This window comes from Schistocerca americana, chromosome 7 (assembly GCF_021461395.2).
Source record: "Schistocerca americana isolate TAMUIC-IGC-003095 chromosome 7, iqSchAmer2.1, whole genome shotgun sequence".
NCBI lineage: Eukaryota > Metazoa > Arthropoda > Insecta > Orthoptera > Acrididae > Schistocerca > Schistocerca americana.
This window is the reverse complement of record NC_060125.1, coordinates 276,116,433-276,136,712: the sequence shown is the minus strand read 5'-3', so window position 1 is coordinate 276,136,712 and position 20,280 is coordinate 276,116,433. Positions and strand designations below refer to the sequence as shown.

At 44.3% G+C, this 20,280-nt stretch overlaps 1 protein-coding gene across 2 annotated transcripts in view; it reads left to right on the top strand.

The window, feature by feature from the left end:
- Positions 1 to 20,280, top strand: part of LOC124621931 (protein kibra) — a 203,782-nt gene that overhangs the window by 162,935 nt on the left and 20,567 nt on the right. The window contains exons 1-2 of one of the 2 annotated variants that reach the window (XM_047147439.1): positions 19,186 to 19,298; positions 19,402 to 19,510. In XM_047147439.1, the coding sequence (XP_047003395.1) occupies positions 19,218 to 19,298; positions 19,402 to 19,510 (190 nt within the window). In that variant the 5' untranslated portion in view covers positions 19,186 to 19,217. Of the gene's footprint in view, positions 1 to 19,185; positions 19,299 to 19,401; positions 19,511 to 20,280 lie in introns of those variants that run through there. The other variant, XM_047147438.1, reaches the window with a different exon arrangement.

Here is a 20,280-nt window from a genome sequence, read left to right as displayed (position 1 = left end):
AAAAAAAATCTAAAATGCATCGCTAATATACGGAGACAATACTGTGGACGTTTACACTCTTTTATCAAATTTTTAGGAGTATTTTCCAGTTCTAAATCGAAAGTTGCCTATGACTGATGACGACTGCCGCATGGAATCTTCAAAAGTACGCTCTGTTTCTGAGGTATTCCACCGCCAGCGCGGATTCACGGTCCGTTGGCGCAGAGACGCGACTGTACCGCGCGCGAGGAAGCGTTTGGCAACGGGGCCACAGTTCTGGCATAGCATAGCTTTATATCCTGGCGCGGCGCGGCCGAGCTAGCGGCCCCCACCACGCGCCACGCGCTCCCCCTCCCCTCCCCGCCACCTGCGCCCGCCTGCCGGCGCCGACGCTACCTGTGTTACGCAGGGCGCATAGCGACCACACGGAAACGGGCGAGCCCGCCCGAGCCGGTCCGGCGCTGCGCGGCGCGCCGCAGCCGGACCCGGCCGGCTATCAAGGTTACGTGCGGCCGCCGGCTACGCGGTCTATCCCATCGCCGTGTGTACATCACAAAAAGAAGGCGGAGCTCCAAGGGGGAGTACTTGTTGTATCTTATTGCCCCGTATGAGGTGGAGATACGCTCTGCCGACTGGCGATATCTCTGATATACCTCGAGGCTCCTATAGATGTCATTTCCCAAACAGTGAGATAGCAGTACTTGATAGCCAAGTCTGCATACCAAAACAACGAAAGAGGAGGAATGCGAGTAATATCTCAGGGGAAGATTGATGTCAGATAGATAGATAGAGAGAGAGAGAGAGAGAGAAAGATCAGATCATGTTTGAAAGAAAATAAAAAGGGGAATGGATCGTGAAATACTAGGAAACTAATTTAGAAATCAAACATTTCTTTTTTTCATTTCGTGGAGCAGCCTGACAGCCTGTTCAGTCTTCACTGAAGCCATCCGCTCTTCGGCTGTCATTATATGTACAAAAGAATGAGGTGACAAAAGTCATGGGATACCTCCTAAAATTGTGTCGGACGTCCTTTCGTCCGGCTTAGTGCAGCAGCTCGACATGGCATGGACTCAAGTCCCTGGAGGTCCCCAGCAGAAATATTGAGCCATGCTGCCTGTATAGCCGTCCGCAGCTGCGAAAGCGTCGCTGGTGCAGGATTTTGTGCACGAACTGACCTCTCGATTACATCCCAAAAATGTTCGATGGGATTCATTTCGGGCGATCTGTATGGCCAAATCATTCGCTAGAATGGCCCAGAATGCTATTCAAACCAGTCGCGAACAACTGTGACACGGTGACATGGCGTATTGTCATCCATAAAAATTCCATCGTTGTTTGGGTGACTTGAAGTCCGTGAATAGCTGAAATTGTCTCCAAGTAGCCAAACATAACCATATCCAGTCAGTGACATAGCCCATTCCATGTAAACACAGCCCACACCATTATGAGGCCACCACCAGCTTGCTCAGTGCCTTGTTGACAACCTGTGTCCATGGCTTCGTGGGGTCTGTGCCACACTCGAACCGTACCTTCAGCTCTAACCAAATGAAATCGGGACTCACCTGACCAGGTCGCGGTTTTCCATTCGTCTGGGGTCAAACCGATATGGCCACGAGCCCAGGAGAGGCACTGCAGGCGACTTCGTACTGTTAGCACAGGCACTCCCGTCGGTCGTCTGCTGCAATAATCCACAATAGCCAAATTTCACTGCACTGTCGTAACGGATACGTTCGTCATACTGGTTTATTCACCCAGTATTGCTTGTCTGTTAGTACTGACAACTCTACGCAAACGCCGATGCTCTCGGTCGTTAGGTGAAGGCCGTCGGTCACTGCGTTGTCTGTGGTGAGAGGTAATGCCTGAAACATGGTATTTTCGGCACACTCTTCGACACTGTGGATCGCGGGATATTGAATTCTCTAACAATTTCCGAAATGGAATGCCTCATACGTCGAACCGCAAATATTCTGCAAATGCACTGCCCATCTATACCTTGTGTATTCGATAATATCGGCATCTGTATATGTGCTTGTCGCTATCCCATGACGTTTGTCACCTCATTGTATATGTACACTAGCCGACCATAAGCATCCGGAAACCCATGACTGATACAGTATTGACCATTAGATGTCACGAGAGGCGGGACGCCAGTATAAAAAGTGGCGGGGTGTATTGTGTTGTCTGTGGACGTGCAGTAACAGCAGAATGGGTCGGTCATGAAAGATCAGTGACCTCGAACGTTGACTAGTCATTAGATGTCACCTGAGAAACAAATACAGGTTCGAATCCTGCCTCGGGCATGGATGTGTGTGATGTCCTTAGTTAGGTTTAAGTAATTCTAAGTTCTAGGGGACTGATGACCTCAGAAGTTAAGTCCCATAGTGCTCAGAGCCATTTGAACCATTTTAAACAAATGCTCCAGAGATATTTCAACCCTTATAAAGCTGCCCAAGGCGATTGTTGGTGATGTGATTGTGGAGTGAAAATGCGAAGGAAGAATCACAGCTAAGCCAAGACCAGCGCAGAGCCCACGTACTGTCGGACAGGGACCGTCGACCATTGCGAAATGTGGTTGTAAAAGGTCGCATGAAATTAGCGGAAGGAATCAGTCGTGATTTCCAGTGTGCTACCAGGAGTCCAGCTATCACAAATACTGTGAACAGAAGATAAAAAAGAACGTGGTTATTGATCGAGAAGCTCCTTATAAGTCACACATTTTTGTAGTCAGTGCTGAGCGACAGTTAAGGGGAGTAAAGAGCAACGCCATTAGACAGTGGATGACAGGAAACGAGTGATTTGGAATGATGAGTTAGGCTATATCCTGATGCAATCCGATGGAAGGGTTTGGGTTCACCGAATGCCTGAAGAACTTTACCTGCCATCATGTGCAGTGCCAACAGTGCAATACGGAGGAGGTGGTGTTACGGTATCTGGGTGATTTTCGTGGTTACGATGTGGCCTCCTTATCGCCTTTAAGAAAACGCTAAATTCCGAAGGACATGAACACATTTCGCGTCACTCAGTACTGTGTATAATAAGGAACAGTTCGGTGAGCATGAATGTTTGGATCAGGAGGACTGTGCACACTGTCGTAAGCAGCACCTATGAGGCATTTCTTTGTGGACATTAACATTCCTGAAATGGACTGACCTACCCAGAGTACCGACGTGAGCTCAATGGATCACCTTTGGGGCGAGTTACAACGTCAGCTTCGCTCCAGACCCCAGCTGTCCAACACCACCTTCTCTGGTTTCGCACCTTTAGGAAGAATGGACTGCAGTTCCTCCACAGATAAAGGTGAAGGGTGGCCATACTCCATATTAATGTCCGCTAAAACGTGTCCAGATACTTTTGATCGAATAGCGTACTTAAATACGTTACATTGTAACTTTTTATCTAAAGAAGCCCCAAGAAGCACTCACTTTGTAAGCATAACTGTGCTCCGATTGTTGAAACTGGAGGCTGCGATGAACTACGTAATGGTATAAAGTAAGTAACTCTTATACCGCAAACATAAGATCAAAACCATTCACTAATACTACTATGCGTACTCTCTACTATGCGTACTCTCTGTTAGAGACACAAACGTATGGAGTAGGCGGAAAGCTGCAATTTATTGCAATACGCGGTGAAATTCGGACCGCGGGGCTACATTCGTATGTGAACTTTGGTTCATTTATACATGAGAAAAAAAAGGAGTAGGTCTTACGAAGGACACCTAGGACTCGATGCGCAATGTGTACTTAAAGAAAGGATATGTGTGACAGCAAGTGTGTTTTTTATGCTCCTTTGCATGCTTCGCAATCTGATCTACAATTGCAATGTCATAAATGAGTTTAACGTCCCCTCGACATGGAGGTAATTAGAGATGGGGCAAAAGCTCGGATTGTGTCAAGCATGGAGAAGAAAATCGGCCGTGCCCTTTCAAAGGAACCATCCCGGCATTTGCCTGGAGCGATTTCGTGCTAACCACTGCGCCACCTCGCTCGGTCACTGCACTGCAGACGTATAAAGAAATGGCAAAAAATTGCAATAGCGGTCTATGTTATCAAAGTTTTTTTTTTCGTTTTAATACCCACTTACCGGAAAAAAGAGTTCTTGCAATTAATTTGTAGAGTAATACTAATTTTTTTCCATTGCGAATTGCATAAAGGAAATCATACATTATGACTTTGAATGAAAGAGGTGTTGGATTATAATTTTTGGGATGTTCCGCGATGCCTCTCCCTTGTTAATCTGACTGCTGTTAAGCGTAGACCAAATAGGTGCATGCCCAAACGATGACACGACTGCAAAATGGTAGCCCAGTGTTGAAGCAATGTCCGCTTTGCTTCGAAGAGTGCCGAACGGTATACGTTGATTTGTAAAAATATAGACTCTGGTCTATTAACGATAGGGTGATCTAGGATTTCTTAACTTCCCTAATTGATTGGTATCGTCTACGGATTCCATAACTTCTGTCATATAGTGATCTTGTTTGATTAATAGCTGTAACTAATAGAAGGTGTGATTGGTTCAAAACTGTTCAAATATGTGCGAAATCTTATGGGACTTAACTGCAAAGGTCATCAGTCCCTAAGCTCACACACTACTTAATCTAAATCATCCTACGGACAAACACTCACACCCATACCCGAGGGAGGGCTCGAACCTCCGGCGGGACCAGCCGCACAGTCCATGGCTGCAGTGTGATTGGTGATGCTATTCGCTGAGTATACGCGTAGCGTTGGCACGTATTCAACTACTCGAGCAGGAACTCCAGGCAAAGTCACCGCAATAGATATAGGAAGTTGTCGTTGGCACATTTTGTACCCATTACTGGAATTACCACTTGTCCGGATCTCGTCGTTACACTGTTTCTCGTCGTTCCACTGTTTCCGCATGCGGAATTCGATATATTTTGACAGCAGTGTCACTGTACGCAAGTCCTACTGCATAGGGGCCACCCGTTCCCTCCAGTTAGAATTGTTAAGAAATTAACCGTGTGGCGTATTCTGTCGCAGATGTTCTTGCTGAACATTTTGCAAGACACTGATGACAGTGCACTACCTGTAAAGTGCCTCAGCTGCCCACAACTTATTCACCCAACACAAGCAGAGGCAGCTTGTGGGTCTAATCCAATTTTTGTTTTCTCTTCGTGTACTATTCATTCAATTCTGGAGAATTCCTGTCGACTTGCAGCTTTCACAAACTTAATATAGAGCTAATGCGACCAGTTGAACCACTGTCGAACCGATGACCACTCCATGAGAGCGGTAGTCAAGTCACCACACTTTCTTACAGGAGGAATGGGTTCCAAATATCAGTCCTCCTGTTGAGTCGCTTCAGGCGAGTACCAGAATGTTTATTCTGCCAAGACCGCAGCCAAATCTTTCCTCAAAATTTGTCTAGTACGAAGAACTGCTCAGTCTATAATTGTGTGGATGTTGTTTACTTACTTCCTTCGCGCCTGCGAAAACAGCATCACGTCATGATATGCTGCACATAGTCAACGTTCACAGTTTACCACGTTCGCTCTCGGTTTCGACAGCGCTCGTTTATGGCGAGTGCCATAAGCACCGTTATACCACAACTCGACAGCTCGTTACAGAATATGTCGCGAAAGAAAGTACAATTTTCCGCTGTTTCTTCTGTGCAGGTCTTGAGACAGACTGTGATGTTTGGGCTCGAAATAAGATTAAGAATGTAAATTGGGAGCTCATTTTTTCCCATAAATGAACTTTTATGTGTTCAGATTGTGTGCAATTCAGTATAAAAAAACTGGCCAAGTGCGACACCAATCCCGGGGATCGATAATCTGCGACTTTTTACTATTATCGGTGTCGATACTGGCAAGAGACGGTCCCGGGAATTCCAAGACGGTATCAAAATCTCTACAGTACTTAAAGAGTCTATCCAGGAAATAAGGAGAAGAAGCGACCACCAGACTTCAGTTTATATTGTAGATAGAGAATATTTAATACAATTTTTTTATTTACTACCTAAAACATGTTTGCAAGCAGTAATATTTCTCTATTATGCTTTTGGCGGATGACGAACGCAGTGTAAGTTCCAATGGCAGAAGGACATTTTGTATGTGATATAATTACAATTCAACAGTTTTCAGATTTTTTTCCTTTGCTTGTACAGTGAAACCTGGCTTCTTGCCAAATTTCATGAGTCTAGATCAACAGAAAGTGTTTCGAAAGGTTAGCATGATGAGCGCGAGTAACAAAAGGTGTGACACAGATGATCGTATCTTTTGATTACTTTGACGTAGAAGCTTTAATGTTTTTACACCTCCCAGGGACTGCAGATCTTAATATACGACATAAATTTCAACGTGATATGGCTGCCTGTTCTTAACAGACGGACAGGCAGAGTGACTGACTGACTGACAACAAAGCGATCGTATAGAGGGTCAGTTTTTACCGAGTTTGGTACCGAACCCAACAAAAGAAAAAGAAGCAATGGTGTAATATAGCATCGCATTTCATGAAAAACACATTTGTCCATTGTGAAGAAAACATGTACAGGAAAAATAGAACGAATATTTCGCATTTTATGCGGCCTGAATAGCAGAGAGAGAGAGAGAGAGAGAGAGAGAGAGAGAGAGAGAGAGAGAGAGAGAGAGAGTGTTTATCACCGTTTCATCGACTCATGAAGGTAGTAAGCACATTTTTGGTAGTAAGCACATTGTTTCGGCGCTGTACATACAAATTGAGCGAATCGCAGATGTTTCGAAACAAGTGCGAGTAATTCAGTTGTTTGCCTTCGTGTTCGAGACGGTTCCGAAATCAACTCGACGTAGTAAAGGAGTCGGTGAGACAGCGAAGACGAGGAGACCGATTTAGACGCGCATACTGCGGCGAGAACTTGAATGACCGGCTGCATTCCATTGTGGACATGCCGTCGCTCGGCGATTTTGTAAGGGAATTTCCTGGAGGAGTGCCAGAAATTCCTGTGGCCGCGGAAGGCCAAACACTTGTAGGTTGTGTGTGCACTGCGCAGGCGCGGCTTCTCATCGACTCTGCTTGGGCAGAGACGAGAGGCGGGTTTTCTATCACTCCTCGCGTAGGATATCCATCCGTCCAGTTTTTATCGGGACAGTTCCTTTCTGAAAAACAAAAAAAGTTTCGCTGTCACGACAGTTTTTTGGGACGCTCAAACAAAAAAATGGCTCTGAGCACTATGGGACTTAACTTCTGAGGTCATCAGTCCCCTAGAACTTAGAACTACTTAAACCTAACTAACCTATGGACATCATACACACTCATGCCCGAGGCAGGATTCGAACCTGCGACCGTAGCGATAGCGCGGATCCAGACTGTAGCGCCTAGAACCGCTCGTCCATCCCGGCCGGCCGCTCAAACATCCCGATTTGTTGTGATTCCGCTTGGCCAAGGTATTCTGCGCTAGCAGTTTACTGCGCAAATATATACGCTGGGGAGCGCCACTTCTACAAGTTACCCTACAGGCTTTGTTTATTTACTGTTAATGTTTTGCACTGATGGTGATACCGATTCATATTAATATGTATTTTCGATTGGTTCCATTATGATAAGCAGCCTGAAGACTAATACAGTGGACTGAAACGGTGAAGACTTTGCTCGCTGTCAACACACACTTTAATGGGGTATCATTTCCTCACTTTTATGTCAAAATCTCAAAAGAAAATGTACTTCTTGATTAAGTACATAAAACCGAAAAATACGGTGACAGTACAGCAGAATAATTGCGAAAAGTGTTTTGGCTTCATCTGAATGCGTGATGCAACGACAAACTTCTGTGTCCATTAAAAATTTTGTCAGAACATTTTTTGTTCCGTTTTTCCATAACAGTTGAAGGTTTTCTTGTAAACTTTTTAAAATGCCTCGTTTTTTAATAAAAATGAAATGGTCACCCTATCCTAGCGTCACACGATACTCTTTCTTCGGAAGTTGTGTCGATATTCGCAATACCTACATCCGTAATAATTTTTTGAAATTAGCTGATACAACTTATTGTTTAAAGTGTTCATCGACTGTTCAGTTAAAATGATAGAAGACATGACAGTACGAATACCCTCGCGAAATCTACACAACAGTTTTCTCTTTGAATCTTACCCTCACGTTTATCCATTCGCTGCTTCCTCCGTTCCTGTTTTGCATCAATCCTGCTGAAAACGAATTGAAATTATGCAATGTATAACGTTTGCCGGGATCCAATGGAAAGAACAGCCATGTAATGTTAGTAAAATCACATGTCATTGTTCATAAAGGAAGCTACAGGGCGAAGCACGTTGTTTTCAACTGAAAGCATTTCTCATAATACGCTTTCTTACAGCTATAGTTACGTCACAAATAATTTAAAAAAATATGGAAATAAAGAGAAAAGTGATTTAAAAATTTTTTTACTGGCATTCGTGATTGAAATGGAAATTCTCACTTAGTCAAATAATTGTTTACTTCAATTAAAAAATGTAGGTCTGTATTCAACTCGTTGAATACCACTTAAGTTGCGTGAGTGACTCGCTTCTCTATCTCCGACCTTTGATCTGGCTTATCCAGTCAGCATAAGAGGATACATTAAGGTAGACTCCGAACCAAGATACAACTTAGTTTTTTCCATATTAACAGAATGACAAATATGAAAGGAGTGATTAAAAAACCCTAAGGTTGACTTGGGACTGAACCACACAGACTTTGGATTCGTAGTCTGAAAGTTACCCATTTTTTTTCCAGAAATGAACACTTCGTTAATCATTAATTTCATTTAGTACGTTAGCAGCAGATTTGACGTTAACAGATCAAAAGTTACTTTTACCCGAAATAAAAATAAATAAATAAAAGCTGCTGCTGCTCAATAAAATGGACTCACTTTGAGACTGTGTGATTTAACGATTCACTTACTTTCGTCGAATGCACCAGTTACACAGGGGCGACTAAAGTCAGGGGGTAGCTCCTAATATTGTTCCGGACCTCCTCTTGCCCGGCTTGTCGCAGCGACTCCATGTGGCAAGGACTCGGCAAGTCATTGGAAGTCCCATGCCATGAAGACTCTATAGCCGCCCATAATTGCGAAAGCGTTGCCGATGCAGAATTTTGCGTATGAATTGACCTCTCGATTGTGTCCCATAGATGTTCAGTAGGTGGCCATATCATTCGCTCGAATTGTCCAGAATGTTCTTCACACCAATCAGGAACAATTGACATGGCGCATTGTCATCCATAAAATTCCATCGTTTTTTGGGAACATGAAGTACATGAATGGCTGTACACGGTCGCCAAGTAGCCGAACATAGCCATTTCTAGTCAATGATCGGTTCATTTGGACCAAAGAACCCAGTCCATTCCATCACGCTATTGTTGTGGAGATGGCTCCATGGCTTCGTGGGGTCTGCACCACATTCGTACGCTACGATCGGCTCTTGCCAGCTGAGGTAGGGACTCACCTGAGTAGGCCACGGTTTTCCAGTCGTCTAGGGTCCAATCAACATGGTCACGAGCCCAGGAGAGGCGCTGCGGACGATGTCGTGCTGTTAGCAAATGCACTCGCATCGGTCGTCTGCTGCCAACACCAAATTTCGACGCACTGCCTTAACGGATGCGTTCGTCGTATGCCCTACTTTGATTTCAGCGGTTATTTCACGCAGTATTGCTTGTCTTTCGGCACTGACAACTCTACGCAAATGCCGCTGCTCTCGGTCCTTGAAGTGATGGCCGTCGTCCACGCGTTGTCCGTGGTGAGAGGTTGTGCGATAATTTAATATTGTCGGCACACTCTTGAAACTGTGGGTCTCGGAATATTGAACTCCCTAACGATTTCCGAAATGGAATGTCCCATGCCTCTAGTTCCAGCTACCATTCCCCGTTCAGAGTCTGTTAATTCCAGTCATGCGGCCATAATCACATGGGAAACCTTTTCATATGGATCATCTGAGTTCAAATGACAGTTGCGCCAATGCACTGTCCTTTTATACCTTGAGTACGCGATACCGTCGTCATGTGCGTATGTGCGTATCGCTGTCCCATGGCGTTTGTCATCTCATTGTACGTATACATGTTCTCGTAGTGGTATTTTCATTTTCGTTAAACTCCAGAACCTAGACAAAGTAAACTGTTTCTCTGCTTTGTGAGGTGAACTTCCGAAACACAATTCCAGATAGAAATGTAAGCTAGAGCTAAAGTAATGAGCTCCGTTTCACATCAATCGGCAGTGTGTTCGTAACGTTTCGGAAGAAATGCCTCTCTGTTTCCATGTTCGAACATGCCTTCCGGAATATCACGGACACACTGAGCGTTGACGCTGCTAGAAACCCGAGAAGATTTTATTGCTCTGACGCCTCGTGAAAACCTTCATTCGCGTAACATCCAAAGAGATTCTGGCCGTATGTGAAATATGTTAGCGGCAAGAAACAATCAGTGCCTTCTCTGCGCGATAGCAAAGGAGATACTATCGAAGACAGTGCTGCCAAAGCAGAGGTACTAAACACAACCTTCCGAAATGCCTTCACAAAAGAAGACGAAGTAAATATTCCAGAACTCGAATCGAGAACAGCTGCCAACATGAGTAACGTAGAAGTAAATATCCTCGGAGTAGTGAAGCAACTTAAATCACTTAATAAAAGCAAGTCTTCTGGTCCAGACTGTATACCAATTAGGTTCCTTTCGGAGTATGCTGATGTAGTACTCGTAGCTCCATACTTAAGAATCATATACAACCGTTCGCTCGACGAAAGATCCGTACCCAAGTTGCACAGGTCGCACCAATATTCAAGAAAGGTGGTAGGAGTAATCCACTAAATTACAGGCCCATATCGTTAGGATTTTATAACATATATGGTGATCGAACATTATGAATTACCTCGAAGAAAACGGTCTATTTGACACACAGTCAGCATGGGTTTACAAAACATCATTCCTGTGGAACACAACTAGCTATTTATTCACATGAAGTGTTGAGTGCTATTGACAAGGGATTTCAGATCGATTCCGTATTTCTGGATTTCCCGAAGGCTTTTGAAACGGCACCACACAAGCGGCTCGTAGTGAAATTGCGTGCTTATGGAATATCGTCTGTTATGTGACTGGATTCGTGATTTCCTGTCAGAGAGGTCACAGTTCGTAGTAATTGGCGGAAAGTCATCGAGTAAAACAAGTGATTTCTGGCATTCCCCAAGGTAGTGTTATAGGCCCTTTGCTGTTCCGTATCTATATAAACGATTTTGGAGACAATCTAAGCAGCCGTCTTCACTTGTTTGCAGATGACGCTGTCGTTTATCGACTAATAAAGTCATCAGAAGATCAAAACAAACTGTAAAACGATTTAGAAAAGATGTCTGAGTGGTGCGAAAAGTAGCAGTTGACCCTAAATAGCGAAAAGTGTGAGGTCATCCACATGAGTGCTAAAAGGAACTCGTTAAACGTCGGTTACACGATAAAGCAGTCTAATCTAAAAGCCGTAAATTCAACTAAATACCTACGTATTACAATTACGAACAATTTAAATTGGAAGGAACACACACAAAATGTTGTGGGGAAGGCTCACCAAAGATTGTGTTTTATTGGCAGGACACTTAGAAAATGTAACAGACCTGCTAAGGAGAATGACTACACTACGGTTGTCCGTCCTCTTTTAGAATACTGCTGCGCGGTGTGGGATCCTTACCAGATAGGACTGACGGAGTACATCGAAAAAGTTCAAAGAAAGGCAGCACGTTTTGTATTATCGCGAAATATGGGAGAGAGTGTCACAGAAATGATACGGGATTTGGACTGGAAATCATTAAAAGAAAGGCGTTTTTCGTTGCGACGGAATCTTCTCACGAAATTCCAATCACCAACTTTCTCCTCCGAATGCGAAAATATTTTGTTGACACCTATCTACATAGGGAGGAACGATCACCACGATAAAATAAGGGAAATCAGAGCTCGTACGGAAAAATGTAGATGTTCATTCTTTCCGCGCGCTATAAGAGAATGGAATAATAGAGAATTGTGGAGGTGGTTCGATGAACCCTCTGCCAGGCACTTGAATGTGATTTGCAGAGTGTCCATGTAGATGTAGATGTAGAACATTCGGTCGTACCCGAGAGATTTATTGTTCTTGTAAAAGACGATATTTCCAAGGTACCGGCTTCCGTAGACGTAATTGTTGAAGAGCGGACATAGCCAGCGGAGGGCCTGGGCGGCTGCCTAATTGTTGGGTCCTGCACCGCGCCGCGCCGCGGGCGCAAGTGCAGGCGCTGGCAGAAGGCTCGTAAACGGTAGCACCGGCCACGGTAATTGGCCGCCAGCTTCCGTTCGACGCCGGTGGCGGCGGCGCAGGTATAAGCGGCGGTTTTCTTTTAGCCGGCAGCTCGGCATAAATTTCTCCGCGCCTGGGTCTCTGCCCGGGGCACGGCGTGGCGCGCTCGCAGGTCATCCTGAGTTCCTCAGTGAAAACGGAAGGACGCAAAAAGCGGGGCCTCGATGGGCGTGCCAGCTTTTTTACGAGCATCCAGCTCCGGGCGGCTGCCCGGCGGGCGCCTGGCTTCGGATTCACGCAACTGTTGTTGCGCCTTATCTTCCCCGTTTGACGTCCTTTCACCGCTGGGACCACCACAGACACCTTCCGTTCATGCCAGCTAATCATTGACCCGAACGCCTCAGCTGCATGGTCACGTGACACTTCTGAGAAACCATTAGGGGGGAATCCCGTACGCACTGTGGCGGAATTAGCAAGTCGAAACATCGATTATGTGAAACCCAACTCGCACTTTTCTCACGTGGCATATTGAAAGCTTTGGAACAAGGCAGTCAGATAGATGCAGTATTTCTTGGTTTCTGATAAGCATTTGACTCAGTGCCACATAAACGCCTATTGTCAAAATTACCGTCATACTGGATATCAAGCAGAATTTGTAACTGAGGATTATTTGATAGGGAGGATGCAGCAGGTTATCTTGGATGGAGAGTCATCGTCATATGTAGAAGTGACTTCAGTTGTGCCCCAGGAAAGTGTATTGGGACCCTTGCTGTTTATGTTGTACATTAATAACCTTACGGACAATATTAATAGCAACCTGAGACTTTTTGCAAATGATGTAGTTACCTGTAATGACGTACTGTCTGAATGAAGAATACTCAGTCAGATCTTGATAGCATTTCAAAGTGGTGCAAAGACTGGCAACTAGCTTTAAATGTTCAGAAATGTAAGATTGTGCACTTCACAAAACGAAAAACGTAGTATCCTGTGACTACAATATCAATGAGTCAAAGTTGGAATCTTTGTAGGGATATGAAATGGAATGGTCACATAGGCACAGACGTGAGTAAAGCAGGTGATAGACTTCGGTTTACTGGTAGATTACTGGTGAAGTGCAGTCCGCAAAGGAGACTGCTTACAAATAACTCGTGCGCCCTATCCTAGAATACTGCTCAAGTGTGTGGGACGCGAACCAAATAGGACTAGCGAGGAATATTGAACGTTTACAGAGAAGGGTACCACGAATGGTCACAGGTTTGTTTGACCCGTGGGGGTGCTACAGTGTTGCTGAAGAAACTTAACATACAGAATCTTACAATAGATGTAAACTATCCCGAGAAAGTCTACTAACAAAGTTTCAAGAACCGGCTTTAAATGATAACTCTAGGAATGTACTATAACCCACTATGCATCGCTCACATAGGGATCGTGAGGACAAGATTACAATAACTATAGCACGCACAGGGGCATTCAAACAATCATTCGTCCTGCGCTTCATACGTCAATAGAACGAGAAGGAACATGAATATCTGGTGCAATGGGACGTACACTCTGCTATGTGCACTTCGCGGTGGTTTGCAGCGTATGGATGTAGATATGGAAGTGGTTGGCGACCATGCGTGATGAAACGTCTTGTTGACGTTTTGTATGTGAAGGGCTAGGGGATGGCTGATGCCTGTCGTAGTGACCACCTACACTGGAGGCAGTCTGAAAAGTACCGTAGTTATAGTCCGATACAAGATGGTCGACATTCGACAGACAATATTTGCCAGTTAGTGGGATTTACCCCTCCCGCCACCAATACACCAGCGGAATCCTGGCACTGTCGTCTGCCACTGTGTTATCATTTCCGCTGCACAAAGAGGTGCACTTGTCAGTTTTCCGGTATGAAACATTCTAGGCGCGAAAGTTTGGCCTGTTTCAGGAGAAACCATAACTTGACCCCAGTTAAAAATTAAGAACAGATTTTTGACAATTTTAGAGACACTACAGAGATATATAAGGTTTCGGAAATTTCCGTTACAAATTTCTAGGGCTTGTAGAGGAGGGCGAAAACATTAAATTTTGAACGGGAACCCATGTCCGGAAAAGTCATCCAACGACGCTACAGAGCGTCACAGTTTTAGGCAAAGGCGCCTGTAAATCTATGAATAATAAGCAGGGTGATTCCGCGATGGTGTTAAAAACTTTTAAGTACGATGAAGACGGGTAAATGTATCAGTTTGAGGTAATGGTCGCTGGTTTTGAAACAAACGAGTCGAAAGTTACAATCGAAAATCGTATCTCTGACAGTGGAATACATGTATCGGTGGTGTTGTTGCCAAATATGTAGAGTAGGCAACTTTCAGAGGTGGTAGTATGGACAAAACAAGGAAAAAATGTCCATTACATATGGGCCCTACACTGTATACCTGAGGAGCTGTGAGCACTTCTTCATCCTCGCTAGTGTGAAACACATCTCCACTATTGAACAAGTGCTGATAGCTCTTAAGATATGCATTTTAGAGCTCGTTTTTACTATACCTCTTTTCTTGTCTTGGTCCATATCTACTTCCCTACAATCTTAGCAACAACAGTACCGGTACATATGTTCCGCTGTCAGAGGTATCAGAACGGTTTTAGCTTTTAACTTTCGATTCGTTCGTTCCGGTACAGGGATCCTTACCTCAAACTGATACATTTATCCTTCTCCATCGTCCTTGAAAGTTGATGACATCATCACCCTGTAGATACATACATTTACGGGCGCCGGCTCCTATAACTTTGACGCTGTGTAGCGTCATTGGAGACGTTTCCGGACACGCGTTCCTGTTCATATTATGTACTCACTCCCCTCTAAAAGACGGAGAAGTTTGCTACAGCCAAACTTGGCATTGCACGGATATTCATTTCGCCAATTTTCTATTAGACACGAAAAAAAGGAACTGTGTTTGAAATGTATAAGTACAACGTCCCAATCAAGAAACATGATCCCGTACAGTTCCTGTAAGCTGGGCGCAGCTACTTTGCGAGGCTACAACGCGATTTTGTAAACGTCTCAATGAGTAATGTGTCGTCATACGTCTGTAACCGCTACTGTCTCTGCTGTCAAGACATTTGCGCTTCGCAGTTGAAAGCTATCAAAAGCGCTGTCAGGTGTCCGGGATTTCCTCGGCTGTACGAATGCCTTAGTAGTACAGAATAAATGTATTAAAACATCATGCATGATGCGGCAGTTTTTCACGCACATAATTTTTTTATGGCGTCGTATCTCCTGAACTATGTTAGGCAGGTGATCCTTACCCCCACAGTGATTGATGGAACACAGTAAAGGATATATCCACCAAGTATGGAAGTTTGGTTGAAGTCGGTCCAGTAGTTTGGGAGGAGATGTGAAACACACACACACACACACACACACACACACACACACATGCATACATTTTTATAGTATGTATGGATGTGACTCTGGAATTCTCACTTAGTTTTTGTAAGACATATATTTAGGGAAACGGCGTCTAGTATGGGATACTTACTCCAGAACTGGTATAAAATTTTTGTTGCTGTTTTTAAATATGGTATAACTGTGTAAATCCTCCACTTGAACATCTGTTTTGGTGTAAAAAAACATTCTAACCAAATCTGCACACAGCAAAAAAATATTTTCTAAGACTTAAAACTTCTAGATGTTAAGAAAAGCGTCGTGTAGTATTGGTCATACAGCAAAATATAGGTTTCTCAATAAAAAAGTGTTTTTGTGATACACAAACAAATTAATCTGTTTGTATAGAAAATGTACAAGATAATAAAAAAACAGCTACTTAAGAAACCTTTCAACTTGTGGACCGAGGTTATCTGTAAGCAGTTTGAAATTTTCTGCCAAATCGTAAGCCAGGTTTTGAAACTCAATATTAACTAGCGGCTTTAACCTGAAATCCAAATCTCTCGTGTGCGTTACAAACATTTCTTCGTAACTTTCTTTAAACGTTGATTTAAAAAACAGTGTTTGAGGTGTCATAGATGGCTGCTGAGGCCCTACGATGATATCAGTCTCTTTTGCATTATAGTTCTCGGAACATCAAGACAATCGCCAGCAGCCCTTTCGATCACTGAGCCTTCCAAAACACGCTAAATCGCTTGACGCATTGCAGACTCGCACCACTACCCTCGACACTCACCGGCACAGTTCTTGGTCAGCTTTGGCATCAGGCCTTAGAAACAGAAAGAGTTATTTTTTATTGCCCTACCACCCGAGGTTACATATGAAAATATGCGGGAAACAGAAACCGGATTGAGTGAGCGGAATTTCATTATGATACAATTTACATTAGACTGGTTATAGTAGTCACCTTTAACAATATTAACGGATGTTGAAAATTATACCGTAGGTCAGTATTGACACTCAAAAACAATAGACTTGTGCATAAAGTGTTCAAAAAGCACCGTAAGGGCAATTTATTTTCGGCCATTCGCAGTATCACCAGCACTTTCATATCGACATCGTACTCTCTATTGCACTCAACCTCGTCGCAGGGAGTGCAAGACGTCCAGCAACATCTCAATACAATTCTGCCACCAACGCAGCGTAGAAGGCACATTCAGATCTTGCACGGTCATTATTCACTGGTCATAGAGGGCATACGTAGTATTATTATGCTTAATTATTATTATTAGATTTTTAATTTGGTTTGCACCCGATAAGACACCAGTCTCAGGTAATAATTGTAAAATCAAACATATCAGTATTGTTTACCGCATGTTGAGAGGGATGCCCTAAATATATATCCTTTCTATCCATGTAGTGCAGTTGCATGAGGAACAGCGTTTGCTTTTTTACCATTGTTAGAAGGTGTTGCTTTCTCCTTCCCATTCGCGGATGGTTTTACTCACTCCGCAAAACTCCGCGGTAGACTACAGCGTTCAAAGGTAGTAGAAATGTAAGCCTCGGATTTTATCGTCAGATGGCACCATGGTGCAAATAAAAAGACAGTCTTGGTACATTTAACGCCAATTAATTAAAATGGCGCAAATTTCGGACGCTGATTCAAAACGTTTACGCGAACGACTCGTTGCACTGACTTGCTGTTGCTGCACATTTGATGCTCTGTCGATGTGGCGGCACGATTACAAGAAAACAGAGCAAGTCTATTCCGTCTGACTTTAACAGCAATGAAAAGTGATATGTATAATTACGATTAATAAATTTTCTGGTCAAATGTTATGCAGTAATTGAGGTGAACTCTAATACAAGTCCGTTATTTGTAGTACATAATACCGACAATTTAAATAGGCCGCATCTAAATGACATTCTAAATTTTTCCTCAAAATGGAGCTCAAAAGGAAATGTCTACTCCTATCATAGGCCGAATTAACGGAATTCTCATATACTTCTAGAAGTGATTTCCATTGATTCCGCCGGCCGAAGTGGCCGTGCGGTTAAAGGCGCTGCAGTCTGGAACCGCAAGACCACTACGGTCGCAGGTTCGAATCCTGCTTCGGGCATGGATGTTTGTGATGTCCTTAGGTTAGTTAGGTTTAACTAGTTCTAAGTTCTAGGGGACTAATGACCTCAGCAGTTGAGTCCCATAGTGGTCAGAGCCATTTGAACCATTGATTCCGCTACCCGCTACACCTTTCGTTTAGCCAATTTTAGCATTACTTGGCTGGCCGCTGTGGGACAGTACCATGGCTTTAGAATCCACTGTATACCTTGTATTTGTTTGGCAATTTTAGAATGTTACTCCCTGGGACGCCCAATGATTGGCCCGACAGAATTATGCTGCCCACCGCAACACTGCAATAAATAATGGGGCAAATTAGAAAATAAATAATTTATTAAGAACGTTCTAAGTGCCACATTGGGAAACTGACTCGTTCTAAGTGCCAATAAGAAAGTTTTGGTTCCAGGTACCATTAATACAGAGACACTGAATTTTGTTACAATACAAGTACATAAATGGAGCAGAAATATTTTGTAACTAGTAGAAAATCATTTCTCATTTCTTTTACATTCTTTGGTAAGCAAATAATTAAATTAAATTCATGAAAAATTTTTTCGATATGCGTTCTGTTTCTCACACAACTCAATTCTTCTGTTTTGCAACATATAAACACGGCTGGTCTTGAATGCACTGACATCTTCTGTTCAGCAACAATTTTATGTATTGGATCGACAGTTGGAATTCCTGAGGGAAGCATTGCTCGTTACAAAGACCATATGCCTTCCACTAACAACCTTTTTGAAACATTTTTCTCCGCGATTTGACGCTTGGAACTAGTCCAGGGACATGCAACAGAGTACCGACAACACAATAGCACTGCTACACGTTTTTGAAAAATACTGACTCTTAGAACTTTTCCACTTCCACACTTTCCAGTTGAATCCAGGCTGTCTTTGGCAAGTCTCTGCCCCATCTGTCTGGTGGCCTTCCCCTCGGACGTTTTTGGCCCAATTTATCAAAAAACACCGAATGGAATACCTTCGAACAGATAGGACGGAGACTAGCGAATGACAGCTGGATTCCGTTGGCAACGGGAAGTTCCAGATGTACAGAACTGGAAAAAACCTGCAGCGATCTTACGTTGCACGTCAACTCAAAGAGGCCTCATCGCCATGTGATTGAACTGACTCTTGATAGTAGTCTACGAGCTACGATAAAATATGGTAACAACAATGATGTATCAAGCTCAGCATAGTTCTTTATAGTTTACGACGAGAGCCCCTCGCGTTGTATTCGTGACGAGTTGTTTGGTATGAAGCGGCCGGGGGACGGGGCGAGTGCGCGAGTTTCCGCTGCCCGAGGAAGAAGAGCCGCCCCCCCGCCCCGACGCGTCGTTGGAATGCGGAGTGCATTCCTTGCAGGATTTGGAACGGACGGTACCAGGGCCGCCCCACCCGGCCCCCGCCTGTAGAGCGAGCGATCCATGCCCCCCCCCCCGCCCCCCCTCCTCCGGCACCAGAGGCCTTCGCAGCGGGCAGCGCAAGCACGCGAGCTGGGCCCCGGCAGTAGCCGCAGGGGAAGCGCAGCGGCGACAACGCCAGCCGCGCAGAAATGCTGTTCGTGTGGCCCACGCCGCCTTACCCTTACTGCTGCCGCGGGGACCTCCTCCTCTACGACGAGGACGATCCCGCTGTCAGTTTTGCCCACCACTGTTCGACATTCTAGCAGCCTGTTTGCTTATTTTTGCAGTTTTCCGTGTTGTCATCACTAATGCGCTGTTCGCATTCTTTTTCAGGCGAAGAAGGAGATCTACGACGTCAAACAGCAGAGGCTGTACCTGGCGCAGGACGAGTACAACCACCTGCACAATGTCCTCACCACACTGAACACGTCGCGGACGAGCTGTAAGTACTCAAAACTTTCTCTTCGTGTCGCGACGTCTCAAACAGTGAGTTGCTTTGAGTGCAAGTGAGCGAACCGAGGGCGACGTGACATTCTTCTGTGTTTACGACACACAGAACGGTGTTCGAAGTGTCCATCCGGCCAGCTGAATGGAGCGCTGCGTCAGAAGGCCGACGCACATTCCTCAGTTTAGACACGTGGCCTTCAGTGAACATTGGGAGGGATTACTGACCCGCCCCTCCTCCCCCCCCCCCCCTCATTCTCCCTGCGTTAGGCATAACTGCATGCCAAAAATTTATCAACAATGCTTTTGAGGTATCTAATTTTTTCGAGATTCGATTACTGACGTAATACTGGGCACATTTCTTTCACTCATCACTATTTCTTTTAACTTTGCAAATATGATCATTTGTGGGACGATACAGTTAAGGATGCTACTAGAAGTAATGTTTTCATTTTACGAATTCGATGTTATTTTGCGGTGTTGTGTACTCGAGATGTAACAATCGTGGTCCACAGGCAACACACAACTGCCATTGTATCTAGTGCAGACTTCCAAAGGTGCTATTAGTGGTCCAAATTGTTCACGACATTGTTGTAATAGTGCATACCCGATCGTCTCTCTAACCCACATTTGACCCCCCCCCCCCACCCCTTTCACTCCCTCACCAAATTGCAAATATCATTGGAGCTAGAGTTGGACACCAAATTTTACACCTCTGACAGACTCAAAGACAGATAGCTCATTCACTAACACAGAAATCTTTATTTT